The sequence below is a fragment of the Penaeus vannamei genome, chromosome 7 (genome assembly GCF_042767895.1).
Source record: "Penaeus vannamei isolate JL-2024 chromosome 7, ASM4276789v1, whole genome shotgun sequence".
Taxonomy (NCBI): Eukaryota; Metazoa; Arthropoda; class Malacostraca; order Decapoda; family Penaeidae; genus Penaeus; species Penaeus vannamei.
The window spans coordinates 44,849,278-44,861,777 of NC_091555.1; the positions used below are offsets into that span (position 1 = coordinate 44,849,278).

General features: G+C 52.1%; 1 protein-coding gene across 1 annotated transcript in view; it reads right to left on the reverse strand.

The window, feature by feature from the left end:
- The window catches only part of LOC138862099 (glutamate receptor ionotropic, delta-2-like), a 25,984-nt gene that overhangs the window by 8,590 nt on the left and 4,894 nt on the right, over window positions 1-12,500 (reverse strand). Inside the window, exons 3-5 of the mRNA XM_070123255.1 lie at window positions 11,726-11,907; window positions 8,508-8,666; window positions 6,855-7,103 (exon numbers count right to left, since the gene is read on the reverse strand). Of these exons, the coding sequence (XP_069979356.1) occupies window positions 6,855-7,103; window positions 8,508-8,666; window positions 11,726-11,907 (590 nt within the window). The remainder of the gene's footprint in view (window positions 1-6,854; window positions 7,104-8,507; window positions 8,667-11,725; window positions 11,908-12,500) is intronic.

Consider the following 12,500-nt stretch of genomic DNA (forward strand, 5'->3'; position numbering starts at 1 on the left):
CCGTAGCCTCCGGGGAAGAACTCTACCTCGGGGAACGCCCACCCGTAGCCTCCGAGGAAGAACTCTACCTTGGGGAACGCCCACCCGTAGCCCCCGGGGAAGAACTCTACCTTGGGGAACGCCCACCCGTAGCCTCCGGGGAAGAACTCACTCTACCTTGGGGAACGCCCACCCGTAGCCCCCGGGGAAGAACTCTACCTCGGGGAACGCCCACCCGTAGCCTCCGGGGAAGAACTCTACCTTGGGGAACGCCCACCCGTAGCCCCCGGGGAAGAACTCTACCTTGGGGAACGCCCACCCGTAGCCCCCGGGGAAGAACTCTACCTTGGGGAACGCCCACCCGTAGCCCCCGGGGAAGAACTCTACCTTGGGGAACGCCCACCCGTAGCCCCCGGGGAAGAACTCTACCTTGGGGAACGCCCACCCGTAGCCCCCGGAGAAGAACTCTACCTTGGGGAACGCCCACCCGTAGCCCCCGGAGAAGAACTCTACCTTGGGGAACGCCCACCCGTAGCCCCCGGAGAAGAACTCTACCTTGGGGAACGCCCACCCGTAGCCTCCGGGGAAGAACTCTACCTTGGGGAACGCCCACCCGTAGCCCCCGGGGAAGAACTCTACCTTGGGGAACGCCCACCCGTAGCCCCCGGGGAAGAACTCTACCTTGGGGAACGCCCACCCGTAGCCCCCGGAGAAGAACTCTACCTTGGGGAACGCCCACCCGTAGCCCCCGGAGAAGAACTCTACCTTGGGGAACGCCCACCCGTAGCCCCCGGAGAAGAACTCTACCTTGGGGAACGCCCACCCGTAGCCCCCGGGGAAGAACTCTACCTTGGGGAACGCCCACCCGTAGCCTCCGGGGAAGGACTCTACCTTGGGGAACGCCCACCCGTAGCCCCCGGGGAAGAACTCTACCTTGGGGAACGCCCACCCGTAGCCCCCGGGGAAGAACTCTACCTTGGGGAACGCCCACCCGTAGCCTCCGGGGAAGAACTCTACCTTGGGGAACGCCCACCCGTAGCCTCCGGGGAAGAACTCTACCTTGGGGAACGCCCACCCGTAGCCTCCGGGGAAGAACTCTACCTTGGGGAACGCCCACCCGTAGCCTCCGGGGAAGAACTCACTCTACCTTGGGGAACGCCCACCCGAAGCCTCCGGGGAAGAACTCACTCTACCTTGGGGAACGCCCACCCGTAGCCTCCGGGGAAGAACTCACTCTACCTTGGGGAACGCCCACCCGTAGCCTCCGGGGAAGAACTCTACCTTGGGGAACGCCCACCCGTAGCCTCCGGGGAAGAACTCTACCTTGGGGAACGCCCACCCGTAGCCTCCGGGGAAGAACTCACTCTACCTTGGGGAACGCCCACCCGTAGCCTCCGGGGAAGAACTCTACCTTGGGGAACGCCCACCCGTAGCCTCCGGGGAAGAACTCACTCTACCTTGGGGAACGCCCACCCGTAGCCTCCGGGGAAGAACTCTACCTCGGGGAACGCCCACCCGTAGCCTCCGGGGAAGAACTCTACCTCGGGGAACGCCCACCCGTAGCCTCCGAGGAAGAACTCTACCTTGGGGAACGCCCACCCGTAGCCCCCGGGGAAGAACTCTACCTTGGGGAACGCCCACCCGTAGCCTCCGAGGAAGAACTCTACCTTGGGGAACGCCCACCCGTAGCCTCCGGGGAAGAACTCTACCTCGGGGAACGCCCACCCGTAGCCTCCGGGGAAGAACTCTACCTTGGGGAACGCCCACCCGTAGCCTCCGGGGAAGAACTCTACCTTGGGGAACGCCCACCCGTAGCCTCCGGGGAAGAACTCACTCTACCTTGGGGAACGCCCACCCGTAGCCTCCGGGGAAGAACTCTACCTTGGGGAACGCCCACCCGTAGCCTCCGGGGAAGAACTCACTCTACCTTGGGGAACGCCCACCCGTAGCCTCCGGGGAAGAACTCTACCTTGGGGAACGCCCACCCGTAGCCTCCGGGGAAGAACTCACTCTACCTTGGGGAACGCCCACCCGTAGCCTCCGGGGAAGAACTCTACCTTGGGGAACGCCCACCCGTAGCCTCCGGGGAAGAACTCACTCTACCTTGGGGAACGCCCACCCGTAGCCTCCGGGGAAGAACTCTACCTTGGGGAACGCCCACCCGTAGCCTCCGGGGAAGAACTCACTCTACCTTGGGGAACGCCCACCCGTAGCCTCCGGGGAAGAACTCTACCTTGGGGAACGCCCACCCGTAGCCTCCGGGGAAGAACTCACTCTACCTTGGGGAACGCCCACCCGTAGCCTCCGGGGAAGAACTCTACCTCGGGGAACGCCCACCCGTAGCCTCCGGGGAAGAACTCTACCTCGGGGAACGCCCACCCGTAGCCTCCGGGGAAGAACTCTACCTTGGGGAACGCCCACCCGTAGCCTCCGGGGAAGAACTCACTCTACCTTGGGGAACGCCCACCCGTAGCCCCCGGAGAAGAACTCTACCTTGGGGAACGCCCACCCGTAGCCCCCGGAGAAGAACTCTACCTTGGGGAACGCCCACCCGTAGCCTCCGGGGAAGAACTCACTCTACCTTGGGGAACGCCCACCCGTAGCCCCCGGGGAAGAACTCTACCTTGGGGAACGCCCACCCGTAGCCCCCGGAGAAGAACTCTACCTTGGGGAACGCCCACCCGTAGCCCCCGGAGAAGAACTCTACCTTGGGGAACGCCCACCCGTAGCCCCCGGAGAAGAACTCTACCTTGGGGAACGCCCACCCGTAGCCCCCGGGGAAGAACTCTACCTTGGGGAACGCCCACCCGTAGCCTCCGGGGAAGGACTCTACCTTGGGGAACGCCCACCCGTAGCCCCCGGGGAAGAACTCTACCTTGGGGAACGCCCACCCGTAGCCCCCGGGGAAGAACTCTACCTTGGGGAACGCCCACCCGTAGCCTCCGGGGAAGAACTCTACCTTGGGGAACGCCCACCCGTAGCCTCCGGGGAAGAACTCTACCTCGGGGAACGCCCACCCGTAGCCTCCGGGGAAGAACTCTACCTCGGGGAACGCCCACCCGTAGCCTCCGAGGAAGAACTCTACCTTGGGGAACGCCCACCCGTAGCCCCCGGGGAAGAACTCTACCTTGGGGAACGCCCACCCGTAGCCTCCGAGGAAGAACTCTACCTTGGGGAACGCCCACCCGTAGCCTCCGGGGAAGAACTCTACCTCGGGGAACGCCCACCCGTAGCCTCCGGGGAAGAACTCTACCTTGGGGAACGCCCACCCGTAGCCTCCGGGGAAGAACTCTACCTTGGGGAACGCCCACCCGTAGCCTCCGGGGAAGAACTCACTCTACCTTGGGGAACGCCCACCCGTAGCCTCCGGGGAAGAACTCTACCTTGGGGAACGCCCACCCGTAGCCTCCGGGGAAGAACTCACTCTACCTTGGGGAACGCCCACCCGTAGCCTCCGGGGAAGAACTCTACCTTGGGGAACGCCCACCCGTAGCCTCCGGGGAAGAACTCACTCTACCTTGGGGAACGCCCACCCGTAGCCTCCGGGGAAGAACTCTACCTTGGGGAACGCCCACCCGTAGCCTCCGGGGAAGAACTCACTCTACCTTGGGGAACGCCCACCCGTAGCCTCCGGGGAAGAACTCTACCTTGGGGAACGCCCACCCGTAGCCTCCGGGGAAGAACTCACTCTACCTTGGGGAACGCCCACCCGTAGCCTCCGGGGAAGAACTCTACCTTGGGGAACGCCCACCCGTAGCCTCCGGGGAAGAACTCACTCTACCTTGGGGAACGCCCACCCGTAGCCTCCGGGGAAGAACTCTACCTCGGGGAACGCCCACCCGTAGCCTCCGGGGAAGAACTCTACCTCGGGGAACGCCCACCCGTAGCCTCCGGGGAAGAACTCTACCTTGGGGAACGCCCACCCGTAGCCTCCGGGGAAGAACTCACTCTACCTTGGGGAACGCCCACCCGTAGCCCCCGGAGAAGAACTCTACCTTGGGGAACGCCCACCCGTAGCCCCCGGAGAAGAACTCTACCTTGGGGAACGCCCACCCGTAGCCTCCGGGGAAGAACTCACTCTACCTTGGGGAACGCCCACCCGTAGCCTCCGGGGAAGAACTCACTCTACCTTGGGGAACGCCCACCCGTAGCCTCCGGGGAAGAACTCACTCTACCTTGGGGAACGCCCACCCGTAGCCTCCGGGGAAGAACTCACTCTACCTTGGGGAACGCCCACCCGTAGCCTCCGGGGAAGAACTCTACCTTGGGGAACGCCCACCCGTAGCCTCCGGGGAAGAACTCACTCTACCTTGGGGAACGCCCACCCGTAGCCTCCGGGGAAGAACTCACTCTACCTTGGGGAACGCCCACCCGTAGCCTCCGGGGAAGAACTCTACCTCGGGGAACGCCCACCCGTAGCCCCCGGGGAAGAACTCTACCTTGGGGAACGCCCACCCGTAGCCTCCGGGGAAGAACTCTACCTTGGGGAACGCCCACCCGTAGCCCCCGGGGAAGAACTCTACCTTGGGGAACGCCCACCCGTAGCCCCCGGGGAAGAACTCTACCTTGGGGAACGCCCACCCGTAGCCTCCGGGGAAGAACTCTACCTTGGGGAACGCCCACCCGTAGCCCCCGGGGAAGAACTCTACCTTGGGGAACGCCCACCCGTAGCCTCCGGGGAAGAACTCACTCTACCTTGGGGAACGCCCACCCGTAGCCTCCGGGGAAGAACTCTACCTCGGGGAACGCCCACCCGTAGCCCCCGGGGAAGAACTCTACCTTGGGGAACGCCCACCCGTAGCCTCCGGGGAAGAACTCACTCTACCTTGGGGAACGCCCACCCGTAGCCCCCGGGGAAGAACTCTACCTTGGGGAACGCCCACCCGTAGCCTCCGGGGAAGAACTCTACCTTGGGGAACGCCCACCCGTAGCCTCCGGGGAAGAACTCACTCTACCTTGGGGAACGCCCACCCGTAGCCTCCGGGGAAGAACTCTACCTCGGGGAACGCCCACCCGTAGCCTCCGGGGAAGAACTCTACCTCGGGGAACGCCCACCCGTAGCCTCCGGGGAAGAACTCTACCTTGGGGAACGCCCACCCGTAGCCTCCGGGGAAGAACTCACTCTACCTTGGGGAACGCCCACCCGTAGCCTCCGGGGAAGAACTCACTCTACCTTGGGGAACGCCCACCCGTAGCCTCCGGGGAAGAACTCACTCTACCTTGGGGAACGCCCACCCGTAGCCTCCGGGGAAGAACTCACTCTACCTTGGGGAACGCCCACCCGTAGCCTCCGGGGAAGAACTCACTCTACCTTGGGGAACGCCCACCCGTAGCCTCCGGGGAAGAACTCACTCTACCTTGGGGAACGCCCACCCGTAGCCTCCGGGGAAGAACTCTACCTTGGGGAACGCCCACCCGTAGCCTCCGGGGAAGAACTCACTCTACCTTGGGGAACGCCCACCCGTAGCCTCCGGGGAAGAACTCACTCTACCTTGGGGAACGCCCACCCGTAGCCTCCGGGGAAGAACTCACTCTACCTTGGGGAACGCCCACCCGTAGCCTCCGGGGAAGAACTCACTCTACCTTGGGGAACGCCCACCCGTAGCCTCCGGGGAAGAACTCACTCTACCTTGGGGAACGCCCACCCGTAGCCTCCGGGGAAGAACTCTACCTTGGGGAACGCCCACCCGTAGCCCCCGGGGAAGAACTCTACCTTGGGGAACGCCCACCCGTAGCCTCCGGGGAAGAACTCTACCTTGGGGAACGCCCACCCGTAGCCCCCGGGGAAGAACTCTACCTTGGGGAACGCCCACCCGTAGCCCCCGGGGAAGAACTCTACCTTGGGGAACGCCCACCCGTAGCCTCCGGGGAAGAACTCTACCTCGGGGAACGCCCACCCGTAGCCCCCGGGGAAGAACTCTACCTTGGGGAACGCCCACCCGTAGCCTCCGGGGAAGAACTCACTCTACCTTGGGGAACGCCCACCCGTAGCCTCCGGGGAAGAACTCACTCTACCTTGGGGAACGCCCACCCGTAGCCTCCGGGGAAGAACTCTACCTCGGGGAACGCCCACCCGTAGCCCCCGGGGAAGAACTCTACCTTGGGGAACGCCCACCCGTAGCCTCCGGGGAAGAACTCACTCTACCTTGGGGAACGCCCACCCGTAGCCCCCGGGGAAGAACTCTACCTTGGGGAACGCCCACCCGTAGCCTCCGGGGAAGAACTCTACCTTGGGGAACGCCCACCCGTAGCCCCCGGGGAAGAACTCTACCTTGGGGAACGCCCACCCGTAGCCCCCGGGGAAGAACTCTACCTTGGGGAACGCCCACCCGTAGCCTCCGGGGAAGAACTCACTCTACCTTGGGGAACGCCCACCCGTAGCCCCCGGGGAAGAACTCTACCTTGGGGAACGCCCACCCGTAGCCTCCGGGGAAGAACTCTACCTTGGGGAACGCCCACCCGTAGCCTCCGGGGAAGAACTCACTCTACCTTGGGGAACGCCCACCCGTAGCCCCCGGGGAAGAACTCTACCTTGGGGAACGCCCACCCGTAGCCTCCGGGGAAGAACTCTACCTCGGGGAACGGCCACCCGTAGCCTCCGGGGAAGAACTCACTCTACCTTGGGGAACGCCCACCCGTAGCCTCCGGGGAAGAACTCTACCTTGGGGAACGCCCACCCGTAGCCCCCGGGGAAGAACTCTACCTTGGGGAACGCCCACCCGTAGCCTCCGGGGAAGAACTCACTCTACCTTGGGGAACACCCACCCGTAGCCTCCGGGGAAGAACTCTACCTTGGGGAACGCCCACCCGTAGCCTCCGGGGAAGAACTCTACCTTGGGGAACGCCCACCCGTAGCCTCCGGGGAAGAACTCTACCTTGGGGAACGCCCAGCCGTAGCCTCCGGGGAAGAACTCCTCCGTGGCGATGTGCAGCTGCGTCTCCCCGGTGAGGCTCGTGTACTCTGTGTTGACGAGGGTCTCCAGGTTGCTCTTGAAGTAGATGTAGGCGTACTTTCCTTCGGCCACGAGCGCCATGCTTTCGTCCGACGAGTAGAAGGTCATGCGTTGGAACAGCTGTTGGTAGAGCGAGACATTCGACGTGGAGAACAGCTGGTATTCGGAGCCCTGTGGAGAGACGAAGTTGTTTGGTTGTTATCTCACTGAAGGTTGTGTTTTTTGGTAGCGTTACTTCGTTTGCTCGTTGGTTAGTTGGTTAGTAAGGATAACAAAAAGTTGTGAACAGATGCCATTAGATTTTGTTAGTGATCTGAATCATGATCCGGATCCAGGATTATTTTGAAATATCCATTTATAATTTATGAGCATTTATTTTAAAAATTATTAGCATTGCAAGATTGGGAAACTAGAACGTCATAAGTGTACTTGAGAAAGAGGTGATTTTAATGTAATTTTTCAAGTGTGAATATTTTCCTTGCATCACTGACCCCATTGTCTTGAAGGAGGTATGGCGTTTCTGAGTGTTTCTAGATTTACCATTGTTTTGTTCGTTGTGTTGAACAATGTTGGTGATTTATAGACAGCTGTTCATTGCTGGATACACTCTTCTATTTCCGTATGCATAACATACTCGTATTTAATGCTCCACAGAACCTACCTGACAGACAAGGGATGTGTGTGTGCGTTTCATTGTTGCGCCATGAAATAAACCTTTCCTCCAACAATCGGTTATATTACCTACAAACTGTGTAGACTATTCATCCAACTTATCATAAAAAAAAATCCAATTTATTTGCCATGAATAATCTACAAACTGAAATCTCATCTAAACTACCCATCTAACCCTACAAACTAAAAAATCCCCTTTTTTCTCCTTAAACCATCGACCCTTACCCTCTTTTCTCCTTAAACCATCGACCCCTTACCCTATTTTCTCCTTAAGCCACCGACCCCTTACCCTTTATACCCTTTTTTCTTCCTAAACCATCGACCCTTACCCATTTTTCTCCTTAAACCATCGACCCTTACCCTTTTTTTCTCCTTAAACCATCGACCCTTACCCTTTATACCCTTTTTTCTCCTTAAACCATCGACCCTTACCCTTTTTTCTCCTTAAACCATCGACCCTTACCCTATCTTCTCCTTAAACCATCGACCCTTACCCTTTATACCCTTTTTTCTCCTTAAACCAACGACCCTTACCCTTTTTTCTCCTTAAACCATCGACCCTTACCCTTCCTTCTCCTAAAACCATCGACCCTTACCCTTTATACCCTTTCTTCTCCTTAAACCATCGACCCTTACCCTTTATACCCTTTTTTCTCCTTAAACCATCGACCCTTACCCTCTATACCCTTTTTTTCTCCTTAAACCATCGACCCTTACTCTTTTTTCTCCTTAAACCATCGACCCTTACTCTTTTTTCTCCTTAAACCATCGACCCTTACCCTTTTTTCTCCTTAAACCATCGACCCTTACCCTCTTTTCTCCCTAAACCATCGACCCTTACCCTTTTTTCTCCTTAAACCATCGACCCTTACCCTTTTTTCTCCTTAAACCATCGACCCTTACCTTCTGAGCAATCATACCATACCGCAGATCCGAGTTGAGCAACTGCGTCAGGGTGTCAATGGTGGGGGCGACCGAGGGCACCGCCAGCGCCGCCGTCAGGGAGGTCTTGTAATACGACGAAATGAGGAACGCGAAGATGAACCAGAAACCCATGAAGACCTGAAATATGGATAAGGACGCGGCTTGGTACGTGACGTGGCGGCGAGGGACGCGGCTCTCTCTAATAGCGAATCGGGTGTGGTGCGTGTTTGTTTGTTTGTTTGTCTGTGTGCATGCGTTTTTTTTTTCTTTATGTGTGCGTGTGTTTGTGTATGGGAGAGAGAGAGAGAGAGAGAGAGAGAGCGTGTGTTTGTGTATGGGAGAGAGAGAGAGAGAGAGAGAGAGAGAGAGAGAGAGAGAGAGAGAGAGAGAGAGAGAGAGAGGTAGATAGAGAGAGAAAGAAAGATTAGAAGAAAAGATAAAGGGTTTAAATTGATGATATATAACTAAGTGAATTAACAGATTAATAGATCCTCAAAATACATAATGGATCTATGAATATGTGTATTGATAAAAAATATAAATATACCAACAGGCTGATAAACAGTCCTAAATGCATAACTGTGAAAAACAGACAAATATAATGAATGAGAGAGAAAGAGAGGGATAGAGAGACGGAGAGAGAAAGAGAGGGAAATAGAGGGAGAGAGACAGACAGAGACGGAGACAAAAAGAGAGACAGACAGACAGACATGAATATGTCATGGTCAGAAATAATTAGTATTTCTTTTTTCCTTTTCCCTTTTTTCTCTTTATGCTACCTCTACTGCATGTTTTTCATGACGTTATGATAATAAAAGAACGATAAAATTGCGGTAATTATAGCAAAAACTGTTACAGCACTAGCGGTTTAGTTAAATATTCAAGGACGTGTCGGCGTTTTTGTCTTGGAGGAATGATCACACACTTACGAACATAGACATATTTGCTATACACAGTGTATCCATGTGCTAGTTGTATTTTGCCGTTTTAGAAATTAAAGGCAATAACAACAACCTTACAGAACATATTTGTTGTAAATCCATCAATCACACACTTACGAGCATAGACATATTTGCTATACACAGTGTATCCATGTGCTAGTTGTATTTTGCCGTTTTAGAAATTAAAGGCAATAACAACAACCTTACAGAACATATTTGTTATAAATCCATCTGTCTTTTGGACCAGTAAAACCTAGACAATCTAAAACATTCACACTAAACGATTTTTTGTAAAGATCATATCATTCTATATATCTAACTACCACATACAGTACTGAGAATACGTAGCTGATCATGCTCTACCTGTCGGCTAAAACTACATATCCTAGCTTGTAGGGCGTGAGAGCAGCAAGGGAATATCGACCCAGCGGTCATTATCATGTCTCGTTTCTTAACATATTTCCAACACACAAGATTACTCTGAATTTGTGGCGAGGATATTTCGATATTGCAGTTATAAAAAGTTCATTGATAAAAGCAATGCAGTGAACGAGAGGATATATGTATGTTTTTTTTTCATGTGCACATTTCTCATAAATTAAGGCATACGTAAACCACACACAAAAAAAATACAGAATCACAACCTGATGTTAAGGATTGCTTAAAAAAAAAGAAAAAAGAAAAAAAAAAGAAAGAGGAAATCAATACTAATCAGCTATTCATTGGACACACTATTCCACAGTAATTGCGAATTAGCAGTAAATCATTCAACTTGAGGGCTATTTAATGAATTATGGGAAAATGAGAATCTTTTTATGCGGACCTTTGCTTATGTAAATAATGGTTATGTACGATACGCTATAGATATTAAGAGCTTAACACTAACACACAAATACAAACACAAAAACACTCACACAAACACAAACACACACACACACGATGATATTAAGGATATCTAGTACTGTCCTCCTTTAGGAAAAAGCGACCATGTAGTGATTAAACTAAAATACTGTCTATTACAAGAAAAACTCATCGTAAGCAAGGAAAGAAAGGAAAAGTACAATTACAAAAGAGGTGATTATAGAAGCCTTAAAGATTTTGATAGCATAAACTGGGAAACACTTCTGGACAATGAGAACCTTAATGTTCAGCATTTAATTTTTTTTTTTTTTTTTTTTAGATCTATAAAAAATGAATGGAAAAATTCATATCAAAATTTCAAATTGAAGCAAGAATTGGCCAAATATGGTTTAATGACAAATGCAAGAAAATGATAGATAACAAGCAGCTCCTTTGGATAAGATTAAGAAGACATAGATCTCAGGAAGCATATGGAAGATATATAGTACGAAGTAATGAATATACCAAACCATGAGAGAGGCGAAATTAAACTTTTGAAATGGATATAATCACCAAATGTACGTCAATCAAAACTCTTCTTTAACTTCATAAATAGTAAAACTAAGAGATCAAATTAGCGCCATCAAAGACAATAACATTATATATTCTAAGGAGGAAGAAATGTGTGAAATCCTAAATGAGAAATTTCAGTCAGTGTTTGTTCAGGATCCATACTATGATACGGCAAATACCCGAACAAACATAAAAAACTTCGAAAAATATCACCCTCAAAAAGAATGAAATAAAAGATCTACTAAAAGGATTAGACAAGACCAAAGCAGAGGGACCAGATGAAATTTCTAACTGGGTTCTCAGGGAATGTGCCGAAGAACTATGTACTCCTTTATTGTTAATATTTCAAAATTCACTAAGACAAGGTAAACTCCCAAAAAAGTTGGAAACGCAAATGTCACACCCTTATATAGAAGCGACGACAAACAAAACCCACTAAATTATAGCCCAGTTTCGTTAACTAGTGTAGTATGCAAGCTGCTAGTAAGAATAATTAGGAAAGAATGGGTTGAAATACTTGAAAAAAACACGAAATTATATCAAATATACACCTTAGTTTCAGAGAAGGAAGGTCATGTATTTCTGACGAAGATGTAATCGAAACCGGTTAAATACATCTCTTGTATTGTGAAGGTATCATGCATACCTTTCCACGTGTGTGTGCATATATATTTCGTCTACATGTCGAAAAGGTGATCATTCATACCTTTCCACGTGTGTGTGCATATATATTTCGTCTACATGTCGAAAAGGTGATCATTCATACCTTTCCACGTGTGTGTGCATATATATTTCGTCTGCATGTCGAAAAGATGGCAACACAGACAGAAGCCAGCGACCTACCTGGCCAGCCAAGAGCCACGGCATCGTGAAGAGCGACTGGCTGAGGAAGGAGCCGAAGATGTGCATGAAAGCTCTCGAGGGCGTGATCCGGAAGGACCCGAGGAAGCCCTGGACACGGAACAGAAGGTAGTACAGGATGACAGCGAATCCTACGGTGGTGGTCGTTAGCAGCCACACCCAGTCTGTGGAGCCAAGTGTTATTGTGATTATTCCTATTCGTATCCTTATCACTATCAATATTACTATTATGGAAATTATATGATTATCATTATTAGTATCATTATTATTATAATTATCAGTATTACTATTATGGAAATTATATAATTATTATCATTATTAGTATCATTTATTTTCTATTGTTTAATCATTATTACAGCCACACCCAGTCTGTGGAGCCAGGTTTTATTCCGATTATTCTTATTCTTATCCTTATCACTATCAATATTACTATTATGGAAATTATATAATTATTATCATTATTAGTATCAATTGTTTTCTATTGTTAGTCATTATGATCATTACATCGTAATTATTATCTTCATTATATAATCATTAGTGTCGTGGTTATTCTTATTCTTATACTTATGACTATCAATATTACTATTATGGAAATTATATGATGATTATCATTATTAGTATCAATTGTTTTCTATTGTTTAATCATTATTATCATTACACCGTAATTATTATCATCATTATATAATCATTAGTGTCGTGATTATTCTTATTCTTATAATTACTACTATCAATATTACTATTATGGAAATTATATAAT